The following is a 22484-nucleotide window of genomic DNA, read 5'->3' on the forward strand; positions in this document are numbered from 1 at the left end:
TACAGACGTGAAGAGTAACACAGTACCTTGCAGGAGCAGATGAAGTAGGGGGCTTCTCAGAGGCCTAAGTTTTTGTAAAGATAGAGAAAAAGGAAATTGAGGGGAGAAATAGAGAATTTATTAGGTTAATGCAATTCAAAACACAACAAATTATATTAACTTAAAAGCAATTTGTTTTATCCCATATGTAAAACTGACTTGTTCATCACCACTATCTTCGCTGTCACTGATCTGAAGGTCATCTTCTAACATTCTAGAAAACATAGAGAAATATTTATTTTTAGCAACAATCTCTATTACATAATTTCTTAGTTCATTAAAACTTATGTGATCTATAAAAAACAAAAAACAAACAACAACAACAACAACAAAAAAACCAAAAACACCAAACACTAAAATATGCATAGGCACTAGGAGATGTGTTTCAAAATTAATAATAATGAAAGCCCGAAACCTCAAGGCCCCTAATTTCTTTGTCATTATGAATAAAGAAAGTACCATGTAATATTCTAAACATAATTTTTATCTTTTTCTTAAATCCTCATGCATGCTTAAAATTGCACAAGACTTTGGGGACACCCTGAATGTTCCTTCTTAGTAACTCATTCAACAACACTATTTAGTTTTACCACGTGCTACTGTGAAATTCAAGCAGTAGAAAACAGTAAAACAGATAAAGTACAGAAAAATTAATAAGAGCATGGTGAAAAATTTAAATGAAACTTAGTCTTGAATTATATGAATTTCAAGAAATATGATAACCTATATATATATAGTGCCAGTTTTCATGTATGTTCATGCTTCACAAAACTATAAAATCAAACATGTATAAATTCAAATATCAATACATAAAGTACTTCCTTCAGAGAAAAATTATCAATCAAGCCAAGTATAAAAGCAAATCAATCAGTTCAGTCATTCTGAACAAGGATGATAACTTGTAGAATTCAGGAATTTTCCTTACATATTTCAGATAGCTCAGTCAAGTGCCTGACAGAGTGTTGTCATAGCATATAGGTATTAAAAGAAGGAAAAAGGGTGAGAAAAATAAATATTAAGATAAAATCAAAGTCTTAGAGAAACCTAACACTTTAAAGAAAACAGTAAAATACTCACTAGTCTGGCTCCACATTAAAAAAGAAAGATATTCTCTAATTTCTACAAGTCTACTTTATAAAAAAGAAGACAAATTAACATCATAAGTGGCAGAAACAGAATCTCAATTTAAAAGGTTCATTTCCTATCACTGTTATCTTTATGAGAAAAGAGATAAATAGATTTCCCAACTTTCTTTCAAGACAATTATAAGGTAACCTAAAGTATTTCAGACTTAAATTGTGTAATAATATATACAAATATATTAATTTCCCCCCCTGAGGTGATTGGGGTTAAGTGACTTGCCCAGGACCACACAGCTATGAAATGTTAAGTGTGTGTCTGAGGCCAGAATTGAACTCAGATCCTCTTGACTTCAGGGCTGGTGCTGTACCTACTGTGCCACCTAAATGCCCCTAATAAAAAAAAAAATTTTTTTTTTAAAAATTCTACAATTTCTTCTATAACTTTCTCCTCTCCCTATTACAGAACTTCCCATGAAAATACATAATTGAATAACACCCACAGATATGCATTTGTTCTTATTTCTATACAACTACTATGATTATGACCAATAAATGGTATATGTATGGTCCCCTGGACAAAGGCTCGGTCTGAGAATTAAAAAGACCCAAATGAGTGCTACTGAAATTGCAGCGTTACAATCAATCAACAACTTCTTCCTAAGAATACATGCTTCCCTTACTTGAGCTGAGGTTCCTAGAATATAACTTTGCCTCCTTTAGTCATTTAGAGCTCAAGGGATTGGGCTCAGAGGAGACACTGAACTTTTTAATCACCTGCCTTCATCAGCAAATCAACATCATCTAAATGAAATCTTCCTAATGGTTAACATGTTATCACACGGGCTTACGTTCTCTATTCAAACATATTGTAGACCTCACAGTTGAAGAAGAAACCTTACTTCTCAAATCTCAGTTGCTAAAATTCATTTCTACTTCAACTATACTCTACCATATCACATTGAAGATTTTTTTCACCATGCCATCTGGAACCTGTACTCTATAATAAATAAACTTCCTTTCATGTTAGATCTCTTTTCCTTTGCTAATTTCATCTTTTGGATCTGTGAAGTGTAACTATATCCCTGACTCATCCTTTTCAGATTTGGTAATACCTTCTGTGGTCAACATTTCTCTCTCACTTCCAAATGCTTTGCAGTCTGTCCATCTTCTGATAATTTTCTTCAAAATGAATCATAATCTCTTTATTACCAAAGTTGATGGCCTTTTCTGAAATCTCATCATTCCTGCTCTGTCCAAAGCATCTAATACAGATGACTACTTTTTTCCCCCTTGGTACTCTTTTTATTGAGTGTCCATGACATTGTTCTTGGTTTTATTACCATACTAACACCCCTTTTTCAGTCAGTTTTGCTAGATCTTCATTCACAGTACTCCCCCAAATATGTTCCCAAAGGCTCGACCCCTTCTTTCCTTTAGAATTTTTCACTTTTTAGAGTTTTATGTTTGTTCACTTTTTTGTCTTTTCTCATTAATCCATTAGTACGACTTCAAGTATCAATTTTATGCAAATAATTCTATAAAACTAATTCTAGTATTTTTCTGAGCTTCAATCCAGCATTTCCAATTAGCCATTAGATATTTCTGAAGTAATATTCCACAGGTATATGAAACCAAACATGCCCCAAACAAAAATGATTATCTATGTCCCAGATCTAAACTTCCTTCAAACTTTACTATCCTTACCAAGAGCACAACCATACTCCAAGTCGCTCAAGTTTACAAACTCAATGTTATTCAACTCCTTATTCAGCCCACATAACCAATCAGTTGTCAGTCTTGTCATTTCTACCTTTACAACATCATTCTTGTACACTGTAGTCTTCTCATAATTATCCATCCCTCCTACCTAGTTCATCTCTTACTTATAAGTCCTTCCTACTTGGTTTTTATGACTCAGATCCTTCCCTATTCCAATATATCCTCTATATAGTAGTAAAGTTAATAATAAAATTAGTCTAATGATTAATTATGTCTATATCTTATATATAGCAACAATATAAAATATTTTCAATTAATCTAATTGAAAAAAACTAACCCTAAATACCTGAATAACCTAAATAACCTGAAATGCATATTGAAAGTATATAAATTCACTTAAGAAAATTTAAAAGGTTCTGCATTTTTAAAGACTGTTTAATTACTATTATGGAGTTAAACTATATACCATAGGTAATTTATCAAACCCCAATAGTGTGTTTCTTAAAATTTAAGATGAAGCTTAATAATTTTAAGCCTGCAAGTAATTTATTTCAGCTTTATCTTTAGAGTTCTTCCTATCCCAAAATTATTAGTGCATAAATATGGCTTTCTTTGACATTGTTTAACATAAATTAATAACTGAATAAGTCTATCACATTTCATGTTATTTGTTGGTACGCTTTTTATTTTAAGTTTGACTCCTTAAACTATTTTAGTAGAAAATTGTAAAGAATTCTCTGTAGCAGGAAGTTGGTCATGAGTGAGAATAGACTAGAATCTCATCCTTACTGCTCTCCTGATATTGTGTGTAAAGAGTATATTAAAAAATATTTCTCTTACATAAGGTCATGTAAAACATAACCATTTCTTTCCAGGAGGCCTTTAGAATATATGGCACATTACAAATCAATGAGTGACTTAAAATACGTATATCTCACAGAATATAAATATAAAAACTCTTGCACTATTGATCCATAACCATATGAGAAACATCACTAATTGCTAATCCAGCCTCCAGTTATCAGCTGATTATAGGTACTCACACAAAGAACTAGGGGGCCTGAGATAACTCACTAAAATTCTCTCTCCTTGTAAAGCAGGTGTGTTCTATGTTGGCAAAAAAAAGTTCTTTAATCTTTGTGACGAATGTTCACAAAAGGAACCAAGTGAATGCTAAGAGAAGTTTTCTATTAATATAAGCAATAAGTGAAAAAAATCAAGAATGTGTAACTGTAAAATAGTACTTTTTCATGAATGTAAGCTTTTAAAATTCAATATTATTTAATCTGTCACTGAGGTTTATAAGCCCTGAAATGTAATTATTCAGTAGTTACTTACTGGGTGAAGATCCTGAATTACATTTCCTTTCAAAAAACTTTTTTTTAATCTTTATTTCATCCTATGCCTGACACTATAATCAAACCAAAAATAAGTATACCTTTTATGAATGTTTCCTCTCCCTAGTAAGGCATCAGTAAATATATATTTACACTTTAAAAGTTAGAGAAATTATAAAACTAAAATAAACCCACACTAATTATAATAATCAAGACAGAATAAAGATTTTAATTTTTTGGAGATTAAGTAAAGAAATAAAATCCTTTTTAGTAGCAACATAAAATAATATCACTTAATCTAATTGCAAAGAATTAACCTTAAATGAAAGGCTTGGTGAAATCTTATGTCTGAATGTATTTAGATAGGTAGCTACAACATCACAATACATCCTGAACTTACGATGTTGTCTGCTGAGAATTTGAGCAAGTTTTTGAAGATGTACCATGCTGTTCTGTGGAGAGAAGTATATTAAATATACATCAATCATCACTCTTCTTTATATTTCATCTGCTACATATATAAAATGGTGATAAAAATGTATCTGTTTAATAGTTTTATGAAGTGCCAATTTTTAGATTAAAATGACAATGTATGCAACACAAGGGGAAAGCTTTAGATGCCATTAAAACACCACTTATTGTAAATACATCAAATAGTTGCTACTGTTGTGAGGTAAGGCACAGTGCCTGGCACATAGTAGGCACCTAATAAATGTTTACTGACGACTTTGGTTATATTTAGCTAACCCTCACAAAATAAAAATCAGCCAAAATATTCATGCATAGTGGCAAATGCCAATAGTTCTGCTATCAGGAAGGCAGAGATTGGTAGATAGCATAAATAAGATAATTTTGAGTTGCAGTAGGGGGAAATTGTTCTTAAAACATCCATATGAAACCTAGCACCAATATGGTAAGCCCCAAGAAGTGGGTGACCACAATGATATCCAAGAAAGACTGAACCAATCAAGGTCAAAACCAAAACAGAACCAAGCTGTGGCTAATCACTGTTGGAGCCAGTAATTGAATGGCCACTGTATTTCTGGCCTGGGTGAGATAAGAAAAGACCAGTGCCCAAAAAGAGAAATAATACTAATGGGATGTTACTGATGTTCATGTTTACAATTTTTATCTTTTGCCCCCAAGGCAATAATTTTCTGCCTCTGCCATAAAACCTTAGTTCTAAATCTGGTGAAATCAAAAACAGTAAGGCTCAATTTCCCTTTGAAACAATGGGCAATAAAGTTTGACTTACTGTGGTTCTGTAATACAGTTTCAATATGCTGAAATTCCTGGAAAACAACAGAAGCTCAAAATTAATGATTTTAGGAAGATTCATGAATATTTGTACAAAGTTAACATAATGCTATTAATTTTTAATGTGGAAAAACTATTTCTTTTTTTTTTTTTTAAGCTGGTTTCATAACTTGAATTATCTAATAAAAGTTTATTTTTCTATCTTGTTGGCTATTTTATAAACAATTTTCACTTTTATAATGCAGGTGAGTAATATAGTATCAAAATACTATAGGGCTGAGAAGAAAAATGTGACTTGGAGAATAATTATATATATTTGCAATATGTCTTCTAAGCACAAATCATGGGGAGTAACCTCTATGCCCACTGAGTTCATGTTCATCATCAAAGAAAATACAAGTGACATGATAAATTTTGTATGCTAACCCAAAGGGAATCCCAAGGAAAACAGTCAAATTAAAATTCAATAAATGTAATACTACACTAAATATACATATAATATTTAATTTAAGACAATGATTTGCCTATTACTAAAAGAGATAAGAAGTTCAAATTTCCCAAGAGCAATTACAACTGCAATTCATTAAGATATTATTAGCTAGCCCAAATTCCCTCTTCACAAATACTGTATTTAATAGCTTAAACAACAGACTTAAGGAGCAAGTATAAAATATTTGGGCAAATTGAGGTAGACAGTCCAACTCCCATACAGCTAGCCATTGTGATCTGTCACCTCATTTACACGTAATTGCTTTAAGGAGTAAGGATAAAAGTAAAAAAAAAATATATATATATATATATAAAAAATCAGACATATGTTAAACCATAAAATAATTAAATAAGGACCATTTGGGGCAGTGAGGTAGCACAGTGGATAGAGCACCAGCCCTGAAGTCAGGAGGACCTGAGTCCAAATCTGGCCTCAGTGATCCCAGGCAAGTCACTTAACCCCAATTGCCTCAGGAAAAAAAAAAAAGAACCATTCATTTTCACAGCTGGAGATTTGGTGAGATTTTACTTATTAAGTGCAAAGTGAATTACTTAGCCATAGAAAACAAAGAAAAGAAGCTAAAGAAGCATCATGGCTAAAGTGCTCAAGAATGGACAGGAAAGGAAAGACTAAGCAGGTAGTAGAGAAGCCAACTCTGCTAAGGCTTTAGTAAATTAAGTGACTGCAAAAATAATTAATTAAAAAACCTTCAACAAGAGACTATGACTCACAATTGGAGCATTTTTTTTTTTTTGCAAATGCACAGAAAAAAAAGAAGGAATGACTATTAAGTAGAACACTTTTTGAAATTATATGTTGAATTTATTACATTTATAGAGAAAAGGAAACTAAATATTAGTTTGGCAATTTTATTTACAATATTCCTTTTCTTAATTATGTATTTGGAAATGCCCATTTTATTTTTTCTCAAGCTCAGAATAAAAATAGTTTAGTTTAACAGTTTTTAAATGCTTATGGTTTTCTTTTTGAGTTGAGAGGAAAAAGCAGAAATGGGAAAGACATTTTGAACTTGATTTGCTTTGAAGGAAAGGATTCTACGCTTTAACTGGAAAAATGCAGTATTGGGGAGTGACTATTTGGTTGGGCTTGTTTACAGTCAGCCAGCCAGATTAGCTGGGTAGTTCATTGGCTTAATGGGAACTGCTACCTAAATTAAGATAGTAGTATTCCCTCAGAGACCTTTTAGGGATGATTATATATTAAAAAAGTTTATAATGCTGCCAGTTTGAAAGAGAAAGAGGTTGTTCCTAGTTAGAGAACAGTAGGATTGGGGAAGTTAGGTGGCACTGTGGATAAAACACTGGTTTTGGACTCAGAAAACTTATCTTCACCAGGTCAAATCTGGTCTTTGACATATACTTGCTGTGTGGCCTGGACAATATTTGTCCACATTTGTTGGAGAAGGAAATAGTGAAAACACTTCAGTATTTTTGGCAAATAAATGGCAAAATAAAATGGAGGTCACAAAGAGTTGTACACAACTGAAAAATCACTCAATTGAGAATAAGGGGAACAGTTAACAAGAAAGCAGCTTCTTGTGGAACAAATATTCTTTAATGAACTAGAGTTACCCAGCTATATAATAGAGATATTATGTATATTGCTTTTCTTGAGATGCATATTTCCCTTCCAGATTCCTCTAAAAATATTTTCCCTTTCCCCCCATACATAATGAGTGCATGACTGGTAAGATAAAGAGTTAAATGTATAAATACGGTAGCACATATATAAATGATAATAGAAAGGGATGGAGAAAAATAATACCTAATAGGGAATATTTGAGAGCCAAAAGAAACTTCAATTTCAGAGGGAAGATCTTGAAGGAAATTTTTAAAGTGGAAACTAAGGGAGAAAAGTTGGCCATCAACTGGAGAAAGCCTGAACCAATTATGACATACAGATAAAAGGTAATATCACTGCACACCAAGAAATGATAAGATATGATTTCAGAAATTCACGAAATAATATTATGAAATGATAAAGAAAAAAGCGAGTTAAGGTAGGGGAACAATTCATAAAATAAAATCTCAGACTTAAGACTTCTAATAAAAGCAATAACTGACCACAGAAGACATTGTGATGAACATGTAACTCAATTTATAGAGAAATAATGAATTCAAAGAGACATTAATTTTCATATATGAGCACTGTATAGATTTATCTTGCCTGCTTGTAATTATTTATTACAATGTTTTTTGTTTTGTTTTGGTGGTTGGTGATACTGGAGTGGGATACCAAAAGTGATCCAAAAGGGCCACTGATTTTTTTTTTTTTTTTTTTAATGTACAAAAGAGAACAGAAGTTCATAAGGAAAGATAGTCAAGGAGAACAGCTTTAAAAGTAACATATTGAATATCTTAGACTATATTATATAATATTAAAAAGCAAGCTGGGAAAACAATGATTCACAATTTCATATAAAATGTTCTAGTCTCTTTGGTATCTAATGAAGAAACAAAACAAAATAATTGAATTGTAAAAAAAAAAATGATTGTCTCAAAAGATTTGTAGCAATTGTTATACTACTCAAAGTAATTTAAACCATTTCTAAGGACTTTTCATAATCCCAAAGAATTTAAGAACAATATTAACAATGAAGATAATCTAATCCAACATCCTTACATTAACAAGGAGGAAAATGAGACCCAAAGATGATAAACTGCTTGTCCAAGATCACAGCTGGATCTAGAACTAAAATTTCAAATCTCAGGTAAAGGAGGGAAGGACAGAGATAAAGAGAGACAGGAAGGAAAGAACACTTATTAAGCATCTACCATGTATGAGGCAGAATAAGTGATTTAAAATATATAATGTAATCCTCACAACAATCCTGAAAGGTAAATATTATTATCTTTCCCATTTGAAAGTTCAGGAAACTAAGACAGAGAGAGGTTCTCTGAGACCATATTTGACCTCAATTCCTCTGTTAAGAAATTAAAGGTTTTTGGTTCTATCTTGACTGTTTAATGTATCATTCAAATGCTTCATTAAGCAACAGTCTAAACTTTTAATGTGTTTAAAAATTGTACCTTTGTTGGGAAAGGAAATTTTGAAGATTCAGCTGTATTAGGTGTATGGATTGCTGTTAAGGGTGGAGGCCATGAATGGGTCATTTCCTGAAAAAAATTATAAGAAAGGAAAAGTAATTATAAATAAAACATTTCCTGGTATTTTATTTAGTTCATTTAAAATTAATGCATAAGCAAAGAAGTCCAACTGTTAGAAAAACCTTGATTGACAGGTTGTGATCCAGTTCCTTAAAAAATTTTTAATGTTACCAACCAAACAGGAACCTTTTTTGGTTCAACATTTTCAGCATAAATAAAAAAAAATCAGTTCAGGAAGGAAAAAAAAAGAACTGTTAAAAATATATGCACTTTAAAGAAATTATGACTTAATAATATGCATCTTAAAATATCTAAATCCTATTAAACAAATTATTTATATTTAAATATGCCCATATTAAAATAGCTGAATTGATGAATTACTGAAACACAAACCAGAACATAACAGAGAGAATACTGACAAAAGGTTACTAAATGTACTGTATTATCAGACAGGATACATTCTGCTTTGTTATTATATTTGCAGGAAATATTCAAGTTGAAAAGGCATAACTTTCCTGTTTAAAGTATGCAAATAAAAAATTCTAGCTCTTATTTTGACATGCTAATAAATGTTAATGCATTTGACACATTCCTGATAAACATTATCATATAATCTTATTGTGCTTGTACTGCTTAACAACAACAAAATAAAATAAAAATGTGTTTTCACTTACTTGCAGTAAGGTCAAAAAAAGATTTCCGTGATTAACAAAATAAGATCTTTTCCCTAAAATTTATTTTAGGTACCAAGTACCTGAACTCCCAGTTTAGATGGGCAGGTTAAAATTGTTAAAAAAAAAAAAAAAAAAAAAAAGTTAAAACTCTTAAAGGATTTAAAAAAAGGAAAAGCAATACTAAAAGCTTAGACTTCTTAAGTATTTTGTAAACCTTATTTTTGTTGTTGTTCAGATGTATTCAACTTTTAGTGAAGTTAAGTCAGGCTCTTCTATCTTCCACCATCTCAGTCTAAGCTCATGTTTATTGTTTTCATATCTATTCATCTTATTCTCTACTACTCCCTTTTCCTTTTGCCTTCAATCTTTCCCAGCTTAGGGTCTATTCCAAGGAGTCTGTACTGTCATTGTGTGGCCAAAGTATTTAAGCATCAGGTTCAGTATATGAACTTACAGTTAATTAATATAAATATTAACTGATTTGATCTCTTTGCTGTAGAAGGGACTTCTCCAGTACCACAATTCCAAAGCATTGATGTAGAGGCACTCGAATTTTCCTTATAGTCCAACCCTCACAGCCATATATTATTATTGGGGAAAAAACAATAGCATTCACTATATAGATACTTGTCTGCAAGAAGACATTTCTGCTTTTTCTGATTCTGTTCAGATTTACCATGGTTTTTCTTTCAGGTAAACTTCTTTTAATTTTATGGCTTCAGTAGCTGTTTACAATGATCTTTGAGACCAATATAAAATTTGAATGCTAGTTCCATTTCTTCTGCTATTTGCCAGGAAGTAATGGTACCAGTTGCCAAGATTTTTATTTTTTGGATATTAAGCTTCAAACCAGCAATTTTACTTTGTCCTCTTTTACCCTCATCAAGAGACTTATTGATTGTTCTTCAATTTCTGCTATCAGTTATAGTTGATTGTTGACAAATCTCTCAGAAATCTATTTAATTCTGGCTTTTGGTTCATCCAGTTTGACATTTTGCATAATACAGTCTGAATATGAGTTAAATAAGGTGACAATTTACAACTTTATAATACCCTATTTCCAATTTAAAAACCCTCATGCAGGTCCTTGAAAGACAAGATGCGCTGGTACTCCAGTCTGGGGACTTGCCACATTTTATTATGATTCACACATTATCAGTTAGTGTAGTCAAAGAAGCACAACTAGATGTTTTTCTATGGCTCCTTTGCTTTCTCCTGCAACGAATGTTGGCAATTTGGTCTTCTGCCTCTTTAAAAACTAGACTGCTCTTCCAGAAATTCTTGAGTTCACATGTTGCTGAAGCTTAGCTTGCATAATCTTGAATGTAATCTTGCTAGAGTGTGAAATGAGAGCCATTGTTTGGTAGTTTAAGCATAGGGTGGCATAACCCTCATTTAAGATGGGAATGTAAACTAACCTTTTCCAATTCCTTGGCCACTAGAGATTTCCAATACTGAGTGTAGCACTTTATCACCAGCATTTAGGGTGTTAAATAGCTCAACTATGATTCTATCATCTTCACTAGCCTTATCATTAGCAATGCTATCTTAAGCCAATTTGTACTTTTTCTTCCAGACGTCTGGCTCTAGATCAATATACACATGATTTTGGTTATCGCAGTGATGTTCACAAAGATATTCTTGCTACTTTTCTTAATCTTTGTACTTCAGTTAAGCCCCTACCATTTTTGTCTTTTATCATGCCCATTTTTGCATGAAATGTTGCCTTGATAGCTCTAATTCTCTTGAGATCTTTTTTCTTTCCCATCCTATTTCTTTCTTCTATTTCATTACATTGCTCATTTAAGAAAACTTTTTTAGTTCTTTTTTGCTATTCTATAGAATTCAGCATCCAGCTGGGTATTATCTTTCCCTTTTCTTAGTTATTTTGTAAAAGTCTCTCCATGTAGTCATTTTGCTTTCTTGTTTTTCTCTTTTTGGGGGGGGAGGGAATCTTTTGTGTTGATTTCAAGGAGACTCAAAGTCTAATAGAGAATATGCAAACAATAAGCAAGATTACAAGATAAATTGGGGGTTACTTCAGAGGAGAAAGACCAAAATCAAGAAAGAGGAAAAAAAAGGTTCCTCTCAGAAGATAGGACTTCAGCTAAGACTTGAAGGAAATCAAGGAAGGCAAGAGGTATAGATAAAAGGGACTGAAATCCCCATAATCAGGAATTAATGATGAAACAGCATGGAGCCTGGAGAGAGTATCTTGTGATTAGATTCAGAGGAAAGGTGTTAGAGGACTGGAAAGGTAGAAAGGGATTAGTTAATGAAGGTCCATGAATACCAGAGAACTTTGTATTGGTTTTAAAAGTAATGGGAAACCACTGGAGTTTGCTCAAAGAAGGGAAGAAGGGAGGGATTGTAGTCAGATCTTTTGAGGAAGACCAATTTGACACCTATGTGAAAAAGTGATTGGAGTGGGGAAGAGTTCTAAGGCAAGAAAACCAACCAGTAAGCTATTGCAATTGGACAGGAATGGGAGGTGGGGGAAGTAATGAGGACCTGAACCTTAACGGCTGTATAAGGAAAGGAGGATATATATTAGAGATGTATGAAAGGAGACAAAACAGAATTGACTAATGATTAGTTATGAGAGATATGCGAGAATAAAGAATCTAGGATAACATGCAGGTGTCATCCTGTACTTGTGTTCAAGATGGCATGAAGAGATTGGAAATAAAGAGATCAAGTATATATTATTATAATAGTTCAGAAGAGATGAGATGATGGCAACTGTGTAACTAGAGAGAAAAGAATGGATTCGAGAGAATTCTCAGGGATAGTACCAACAGTATTTGATAAATGATTGGGAGAGATTGAAAAGAGAAAGGATCAGGATTTAGACTACTAAAAATTAAAACCTGAATATCTAACAGGAAAGTAGTACCCTAAATAAAAAAGGCAAAGTTAGGAAAAAGGAGTGAATTTGGGGCAGATTAGGAGATTTTTTTTCAATATCCTGATTTTAAGACCTTTATGGGACAATTAGCTGTAGCCATAAAGTTGTCATTTAATGAAGACCAGATCAGGATAAGGGCTAGACATGTGGATTTAGGGATCATCTGAATAGAGATGACATGACTGAATAGAGAAAACATGAGAGCTAATAAGATCACTAAGAGAGGAGTTATACAGAGGGAAGAAGAACTAGGTAAGTTTATATAGAAGGATGAATACTTAAAACAGAGACCTAGGGAACTCCAAGAAAAAAAGACAAAAAGAGATGTTTTGGTTGAGTAGACTGGGAAGGAACCAACAGATAGGTATAAAGAGAACCAGGAGAAAAGAATGTTGTTAAAAGTAATGGCAGGATACCCTTTGATCCAGTAGTGTCTCTACTGGGTCTATATCTCAAAAGAGATCAAAGAGGGAAAAGGACTCACATATGCAAAAATGTTTGTAGCAGCCCTTTTTGTAATGGCAAAGAACTGGAAATTGAGTGGATGCCTATCACTTGGGGAATGGCCAAATAAATTATGGTATAAGAAAGTAATGGAATATTATTGTTTTAAAAGAAATGATGAGAGGGCTGATTACGGAAAATCCTGGAAAGATTTACATGAACTGATGCTAAGTGGAGTGAGCAGAAACACAAGAACAATGTACACATTAACAAGATTATGTTATGATCAACTCTGATGGACTTAGCTCTTTTCAACAATGAAGTGATTCAAGATAATTATTATAGACAGGATGGAAATGACATTCATATCCAGAGAGAGGACTATGGAAACTGAATGTTGATCAAAGGATAGTATTTTCACCTTCTTGTTGTTTGCTTGCTTTTTTTTCTCTCTCGTGTTTTTTTCCTTTTGTTCTGATTTTTCTTGCACAGCATGATCAATATATGGAAATATATTTAGAAGAGTTGTCCATATTTAACCCATATTAGACTACTTGCTATATTGGGGAGGGGAAGGGGAGAGAGTGAAGAGGGAGAAATATTTGGAACCTAAAGTTTTGCAAAGGTGAATGTTGAAAACAATCTTGCATATATTTGGAAAACTAAAATATTAGGAAAAAAAGAAAACTAAGGGTAAAGAACAACAACAAAAAAAAGCATGATAAATGAGAAAAGGTCACTGGATTTGCCCGATAACAAAAAATGCAAGGTCATATGGAAAGAGAGGAATTTCAGTTGAGGGACAATAAGTTAGACAACTTTTTCTAGAAGTTGGGCAATAGGGTAAGAAGCTGGAAGGGTTAACTGAGGAATTTTTTTAAATTAAAGCTGTTTATTTTGTTTAAAGTTATTATTTAACATATGCATACATAATTTGAACATTCATCTTTGTAAAACCTTGTGTTCCAATTTTTTTTTCCTTTCCTTCTTCGTCCCCTCCCCTTAGATGACAACAAGTAATCCCATATGTTAAACATGTGCAATATGAAAAATTTGTATTCGGAGATATAGGACTGAAATATTTCAAAGGGCACAGAGATTTAGGATCATAAAAGATATTATAAAGGTTAAAAACTATATGAAAATTATAAGGATTATAAAAAATAGAAGGTGTTGGGGCTAATGGTTAATTATGTCCAAAAGGAGGAACACCTCTTCCAAGAGAAGGAAGGGAAGAATAGGGGAAAATATGTTGATGGAATTTAAGGTACAAAAACCAATAGGAGAAACTCCTTACAATTAGCATCAATTTTCTTCAGGTAAATTTGGAGGAAAAGTACTTTTCTGAGTCAAGAAAGGAGTGGTATAAACTTAAGGAGGGCTGAAATAATCAGAGTGATTCTGTACTTTTTCAAATTGATACTATTTGTAGTTACTTCATTTTGTCCTATAATTAAGCCATGATTTTTGATTCTAAATTTAATTTAAAATTTTAGCCGACCAATAATAGTTAAGTTTAGAAATCCAGTTCTCCTATTGATCACTATTCTATTATCATGTCAAGGAAATCTGTTATTCTTAAAGAATGCAGGTAGATAACAGGAAGTCTAGTATAATATTCAAGTTATCTTTCAAGGATGCCTGATTTGTTATCCAAAGAAATATGGTTTGCTATCTCTGTCCTTGCAGATGCATGTGGACTAGAACATGAGATTATGTACATGAAAACTCTGATTAAAAAAAAGATGATTTGTAATTCAAGGGGAGGAAGAAGGGAAAAATCTAAAACTATATCTTAAAAGTTACTAAGTGCAAATCTTTTTACCCAGATACCTCTATACAAGGTCTATATTTTCAAAAAGATCCAAAAAAGAGGAAAAGAGCAAAATGTAGAAGCCCTTTTTGTTATGGCCAAGAGCTGGAAACTAAAGAAGCACTCATTAATTGAGATGTGGGTAAAGAAATTATAAGAAACTATAAAAGGGATGGTACCAGAGAAACACAGAAAGGCTTATAGGAATAAATCAAGTTCAAAATGAACAGAACCAGGAGAATTTATACAAATAATAACAACATTGAAAAGGCAAAGAACTGTGAAAGACTTTAGAACTCAAATCTATGCAAAGACCATTCATGATTCCAGAAGAAAGATACTGAACACAGAGGTGATAGACCCACAATACAAAATAAAAATGATCAATGTAGGAATTTATTTCACTTAACAAAAATTTTGGCTTTATTGTTCTTTTTCTTCCCACAATGAACAGGATTGTAAAAAGAGGAAAGATAAGAATTGGGGGGAAAAAAGCAAATTTTACTGGCAACTTTTAAAATATATGGAAGAAAAAGATTTGATAGAATCACAAAGACATAGTACAGCTTTGAAAATTAAATGAATAAATGCAATCTGAAAATATACTTCCAAAATTTCATGCATAATTCTCTTTTATTCTGCTATATATATATGGAAATACTCATTTGGTGTTTTTTATTTCAGAATTTTTTTTTTTAAGTGAAAGATTTCGAAAGTTAAAACTCTGGGGACCAGTACATAATTGGTACTAGAATTTAGTAATCATGTTAAATAAAGAGTGAATTGAACCTGAGAGTAAATTTTACTAAAAAATGGCAAAAAGGCAGGAAAAGACATTGAAAAAGATAGGATATGTCTATTTTATCTCTGGTCTATCACAACAGAAGGATTAAGAGAAGAATAAATTAAATATGAAAGGTAGCTTGTTAACAAAAGACACAATGGAAAAATTAGACAATAGTATAGGGAAGAATACCAGTAGGCAGGACCAAGATATAATGTAGTTGAAAGAATGGGGAATGGAAATCTTAGAAATATGGAGAGAAGAAGAAAAAAGTATCTATTAGATATAGGACAGTAAATCAATACATTTAATTCAGTAGACAAGGAGGTCTGCCCCAGACACTCCTTTTCCTCTAGCAATCCGATCAGATTACTACCACTGCTACCCCCTCCCCCCAACAGCAGGAGGGTGTCAACAGAGTGTCATGATCTAAATAACTAAGACTGTCCTCAACATTAATCCAACACAATAGCACAAACTTTTATATAATCCTTTTATAATACTGTCCATGGTACATTTAATTTTTTTCTTAATCATTTCTCAAAAGCATAGTCATATGAGAACCTCAGTATTATCTTCTCTGATTGAAGAGAAATCCATTCTACAAAATCCCTGACTAGTGGTTTGAGCAGATAAAAGAAATATTCTACTTGGATAAATACAATGGATATAGTTCAGTACATTATACAGTCTGCTTTTTGATTAAACATCACTAGTATGTAAATCTGTTTTTTACAGACTGTAAACCAGATGGGGGAAAAATGTAGTTCCACACCAAGAAAAAGGAATTGTTGTGGCATAAACATGGCTTTAAAATAAATCGAGTCTGATTACATAGCATATAATTGTACAAACTGACATGGAACAAAATTTATCCTCTCATTTGCTCAAACCATAACAGGGCTTAAACCAGGGGGGAAGCAATCTGACTTTATCCTAAAATAGAACACTATGGGAGTATTATACTGCAACACTTAATATCCCTCCCCTCCAAAAAAACAGGAACCAGATCAATACAGACCCTCATTCCACAAGCCTGGAAGAGCCCAGCACTAAAATAAAGTCTAAAAATCAATAAGTAAAAGTTGAAAGAATGGGCAAACAAACAAAAGAATCTGACCATAAAAGAGCTACTATGTATGGTGACAAGGACATTAAAGACACAAAATCATTAGAGAATGAATCCAAAATAAATATAAAGCCTCAGAAAAAATATAAAATTCAGCTAGTATTCCTGCAAGAGATGAAGTGTTTTTTTTTTTTTTAAACTAAAAATGTTTTATTAAACAAAATGAAAATCCCAAAGGGAAAAAAATTGGATAACTCAAGAGAACTATAGAAGAAAGGATTGGAAAGGGAATTAACAGGTTGGCACAAGAGATACAAATACAAATAACAAATTTCCTGAAAATCAGAATAGGAGCCAGTGGCTCTATGAGGCAACTATTAATATTAAAACAAAATCAAAAGCCTTATTTTTTAAAAGTAGAAGAAAATGTTAGAAGGTATCTCAGCAAAAATAACAGACCTGGAAAATAGATTGAAGAGAAAAAATAATTGAATAATCACTGGACCATCTGAGCACCTTAAAAAAACCACACCTTGACAGGATATTTCAAGAAATCTAAAAAGAACTCTTATATGGACTAAAGTTAGAGGGCAAAGCAGAAACAAACGTATCTACTAGATGCCTCCCAGGAGAGCCCAAAAAGGAAATTCCCAGGAATATCACTGCCAAAATTTAGAGCTTGCAGGTCAATGAAAAAAATGCTGCAAGCACTCAGAAACAATTCAAGTACCAAAGAGCCACAGTCAGGATCACCCATAATTTAACAATCACCATAGATGAGCAGAAAGTTGGAATACTGTATTTTAGTGAGCAATGCACATGAGTTAGTAACTAGGAATAACCTATCCAATAAAATATGAATGTAATGCTGCAGGGAGACATTTTAATGAAAGAGGACTCAAAATATTCCTTTTTTGTTTTTCCCAAAAATATTCCTGAAGAAAAAACCAAAGCTACAGAGAAATTCTGAAGTCCAAAACAAGGAGTTAAGAGAAACATAATAAAACAGTAAACAAGATTAAATAACTAAAGAAAGATAACACCTTATGTGCTAATAGAGGGGGTGACATGTTCTCTATCATCAGGGTTCATATTGTGAGTCAAATTAGACAAGACTGGACTAAGAGTGTTTCTGTTATGTATTGATGATCTTAAAAAGAATAATGGAAAGAAAAAGGAAGAATACAAAATTAGGAGGGAAAATCTCACAGAATTAGGGCTCACAAGTAGATATGTATACATGGAACAAATGGGGGTAGGATAATATTGATAATTCAACTTCACTTTCATCTAAATTGGTCAAAAAAAGGAATACACACACATATGTGTATGCAGGGTTGGGTACAGAAATACATTTCATTCCACAAGGAAACAAGAAAGAAAAGAGAAAGAGACTATATAGAAGTAGGATTAGCTCTAAGTAAAACCGAGTCTAAAGATATACAAAGGTGTTTATAGCTCTTTTGAGATGACAGAGAATGGGAATCTGAGGAGGGATATCCATCAATTGGGGAATGGATGAACATATATAAAAGTGACAGAATACTATTTTGTTATAAGAAATGATGAATGGAATGATTTCAGAGAAACCTGGAAAGACATATTATCTGATGACAAGTGAAGCAAATAAGAGTCAGAAGAATAATATACAATGAGAGCAACATAGCAAAGGAAAACTATTCTAAAAAATAAATAAATAAATAAAATCAAGAATTGCTTTTAGCATAATGCCCTATCTGTTTTTCTGGAGGAAGAGTGATGACATAAGCTACTTACCTCTTGATAGAAAGATTAAACACTCCAAATGCAGAATAAGCCACATTTTTTTGGACATGATCAATGTAGAAATGTTTTGATTGACAATTCAGCTTTGTCGCAGGTTTTCTCAAGTGGAGGAGTTGGGGGGAGGGGGTGGGAGATTAAGGCATAAATGTGAGGAGACATTTCTGCTGATTGAAAAAACTTAAAATGAGCATAAAAAACAGTTCACAAATATTACAGTAATAAATCCTGACCAAGATCAAAGAATATAGAGAAATGAAATTAATCAGTAGAAAGAGCCCTGGATTTGAAATAAAATGCCCTCACCTATAAAAATAAAGAGGTTGGGCCACATATCCTTTAAGGACACATATCTTTTACACACATATTCTTCAAACTCTAAATCCATAATTCTAAGAACCTCAGATTGAGAGAAGTTGCTAAGTGACGGCAGCTATGTGGTATGAATTCTGGAAGTAGTAATGAGAATCAGTATAGCTGTATTACACTTCTTCCTATTTCAGTGTATCAGAGAAAAAGGACCAAGTCCTGAAGTATAAGGTCAGTGACCAATGTCTTATGGAAGCATCAAATTTAAATTAGAATCAGAAGATAGAAAGGAGAAAAACATGAACTGTACATGGATAGGGCAAAGATAAGAAAAAAATAAAGAAATAGTTGGGAGAGTGTATAGAACAGATGACAAGACTGAATCACAGGGACAAAGGAATGAGGAGTTTTTCTGCCAATGTATGAAAAATAATGCATCTAAGAAATCTTTTTCTCTCTATGATGCTTGATGATATCAGTCAGTAGCTGATTTGAACAGTAGCAAGAATGTCTATGGCAAGTCATTCTAAAAGAAGAGGAGTTAAGAGTGTAGATAGGAGCAAGATCAAGGTGGCAGCAAGCTTCCTAAGTCAGGAAATGAGTAATTTCCCAACCTAGCCAGAAATTATACTGCGTTTTAGCACCTTATAATATTATCCCATGAAAGAGGTAGGATTAATTGACACACTAATAAGGTAATTCTGCTAGCAGAATAAAATTCAGACACTGGACATGCTGAGGCTCTGCAACTCTGAATAATATTTTAATCTATATAGAACAGTATTATTATGAGCTGAAAATGGAGAAACAGAAAATTTTGTGATATTAAAATAAAGATGATCAATAGAAATTTGTTTAAAAAAAATTAGTATTCTGGCCACAGGGCCAAGATCAGAAGAGATAATGCTAAGGTAGAGAATAGTATTTACTGGCTTTAACAACACTCAAGAGGTCCTTGTAGGAAACCTAAGAATTGTTAACTGTCATCATGAGCGAGTCATTTCACACTACCGAGCATCAATTTTCCTCAACTATGAAATAAGGACAACATTACCTCATGATGTTATTAAGAAGAAAAAACTTTGTGTTTACCAAGTTCTATATAATGTGAATTGTTATTAACAGAAGTAGTTTTATTCCAAAAGATAACAGATTTAGAATTGGAAGTATATTTAGAGATTCAGTCCATCTTGATTGTTTCATATGGGAGAAAAATAAAATTCAAAAAAGAACCCAACTGCTTCCATTTTACAAATTCACTACTTATCTAATGTCTTATAGGACTAAAGAATAAGATATGTTTTCCCCTAATATCTCTGTTGATATTAGGTCATTTCAGTCAGGTCTGACTCTTTGTGACACCATTTTTGAGGAGTTCTCTTGGCAAAGACACTAGAATGATTTGCCATTTGCCAACTCATTTTACAGACAAGGAACTTGCCAGAGTCAGACAGTTAATATATACCTGAGGCAGGATTTGAACACAAAAAACAAACAAACAAAAACAAAAACAAAAGAAAGAAGAAAAAGAAAAAACAAACAAAAATAAAAGGATTTAAACTCAAGAAGATTAGTTTTCCTGACTCAAGACCTGATGTTCTATCTACTATACCATGTTGCTTCATCTCTGTCATATGACATCTATGGTTTCTAATTGTCCTTTATAATTATTTTCTTTATTGTATTGATGATTTTTTTTATTATTTCCCACTATCTTTTATCAGTTTCCAAAAACTTCCCTCCTGAATCTCTCCCAAATAGATGTTTCCTTTATAATTATAATCAAGCCAAATGAATCAATGCGTTGGCTACATCTGAATAGGAATACTTCACACTGTCTCTATAGTCCCTTCACAACCACATCCAGACCCAAATAAGCTGTTGGGCACAGTGGATTAAGGTCAGAAGACTGAATTCAGGTCCTGACTACACCTTCTAATTGAATGACTAAGGTTCCAGCACCCAAAGCCAATGGTGCTGTATTATCAGGGAACACAATATTGGAATTTTCTAATGAGGAATCTCAAGGGAAGCTGAATGTCTGCTAATAATCTTAATCCAAAAATGAGGCAGAGAACCACCAAAGCTCATACAGAGAACATAAGCATTCTGAAATTTATAGCATATTGACTTAAATCACACCTGAAGGTCCTAAAGAATGAAGAATTTGTAGTGAAAGGATACAGAAAGGACCAAAACCCAATGCCACTGTAAGCCCAGAAATCAGTGGCATGAAAACCAGCAACAAAATCTCTCCCCTTCCCTCAAATCAAATCAGCCCCAAATAGGGCCCACATCATTCCATTTAAAAGTGTAGAAGTGGACAGGGTCTGATGCTGACCTGATACAAAGTCCCAAATTAGGACATATGGCTGGAAAAAAATAAATGGAAGATGATAAAATTTTTATGGGTGCAAGTATATCCAAGACACAAATGAAAAAGAAAAACACAACTGCTTGGTCATAAAGACTCCAGGAATCCCTGGTAAGAAACAAAACATAAGATTAAAATATGAATATTGTAAATGAAATTCAAGTTTTGCAGGAAACTTAGAAAGATGTGCAGCTTAGTATAGAAGGTGCTAAACCTAAGACCAAAAAGCAAACAACCTGAAAAATTATCATTGAAAAATGAGAAATCAATGAATCCATAAGCCAAAAAGAAATAGACAAAATCAAGTCTAAAAAGAGAAAGGGAAACTCCCTTAGCATTTTAGAAAAAGGGCAAAGGAAGTTAATCTAAGAATCATCACAATACTGGAGAAATGTAACAAAAAAAAACAGAAACAAAAAAACCTCACAAATATTAGAAACCACATTCTAATAAATAATAAACACAACTGCCCAAATCTATTTAGAACTAGAAGGGAAAAGTGAAAATAGCAAGAATCCAATCTAATCCAATCAACATTTATTAAGAAATTCACTTTCTGCCAAGAACTGTACTAAGCACTGAGGTTAATATAATTAATAAAAAGAAAGAGAGTCACTGCTCAAGAAGCTTACAATCTAATATGGGAAAACACACAAAAGGAGATAGGAAAAGTGGTAGAGGATACCATAAGGGACATCTTTTTCTATGGTGCTGAAATCAGGCAGAGCAGCAGATTCAGGGTCAAATGAACTCAAAGTCCCACTTCTGCTTTCTACAAAGAAAACCATTTGGAGGAGTCTGGTACACCACCCTACAGGCTACAATCAGAAAGGAAAGGAGGCTGAAAGAGATGGTGTCAATTGAAGTTCATATTAGCAGCATGATGATGAGAATCCATCAATCAATCACCTTCTGAAAGAAACTCGGAAATGAAAAATCCCAGGGACATCATAGCCAAAATATCCAGAATTTCCAGGTCAAAGAAAAACTACTGTAAATGGAATTGAGTTTGAATAACCAGTAACATAGGAGGGTCACAGAAAACCTGACAGGTGCTATTATCAAAGAAAGCAGACCTTATAATTATGATATTTGAAGTGGCAAAATGTAAAATCAAGAATAGCACTTGCCAGACTTGAGTACAGTTTAAAGGGGGAAAAAAGGGACCTTGCATGAAACAGATGACTTCCAAGCATTCCTGATTTAAAAAAAAAATCAGAGATGATTAGAAACTCTGAAATACAAACACAAGAGTCAAGAGAAACTTAAGATGGT

General features: G+C 32.8%; 1 protein-coding gene across 5 annotated transcripts in view; it reads right to left on the bottom strand.

Moving 5' to 3' along the window:
• Positions 1-22484, bottom strand: part of AFF1 (AF4/FMR2 family member 1) — a 191043-nt gene that overhangs the window by 40874 nt on the left and 127685 nt on the right. For 3 of the 5 annotated variants that reach the window (XM_031944200.1, XM_023505763.2, XM_012552040.3), the window contains 5 exons: positions 8975-9061; positions 5433-5469; positions 4578-4629; positions 199-253; positions 27-64 (listed from right to left, as the gene is read on the bottom strand). In XM_031944200.1, the coding sequence (XP_031800060.1) occupies positions 27-64; positions 199-253; positions 4578-4629; positions 5433-5469; positions 8975-9061 (269 nt within the window). Of the gene's footprint in view, positions 1-26; positions 65-198; positions 254-4577; positions 4630-5432; positions 5470-8974; positions 9062-18520; positions 18809-18832; positions 20330-22484 lie in introns of those variants that run through there. The other 2 variants (XM_031944202.1, XM_031944201.1) reach the window with 2 other exon arrangements.

The sequence above is a fragment of the Sarcophilus harrisii genome, chromosome 6 (assembly GCF_902635505.1).
Source record: "Sarcophilus harrisii chromosome 6, mSarHar1.11, whole genome shotgun sequence".
In the NCBI taxonomy this organism is placed as follows: Eukaryota; Metazoa; Chordata; class Mammalia; order Dasyuromorphia; family Dasyuridae; genus Sarcophilus; species Sarcophilus harrisii.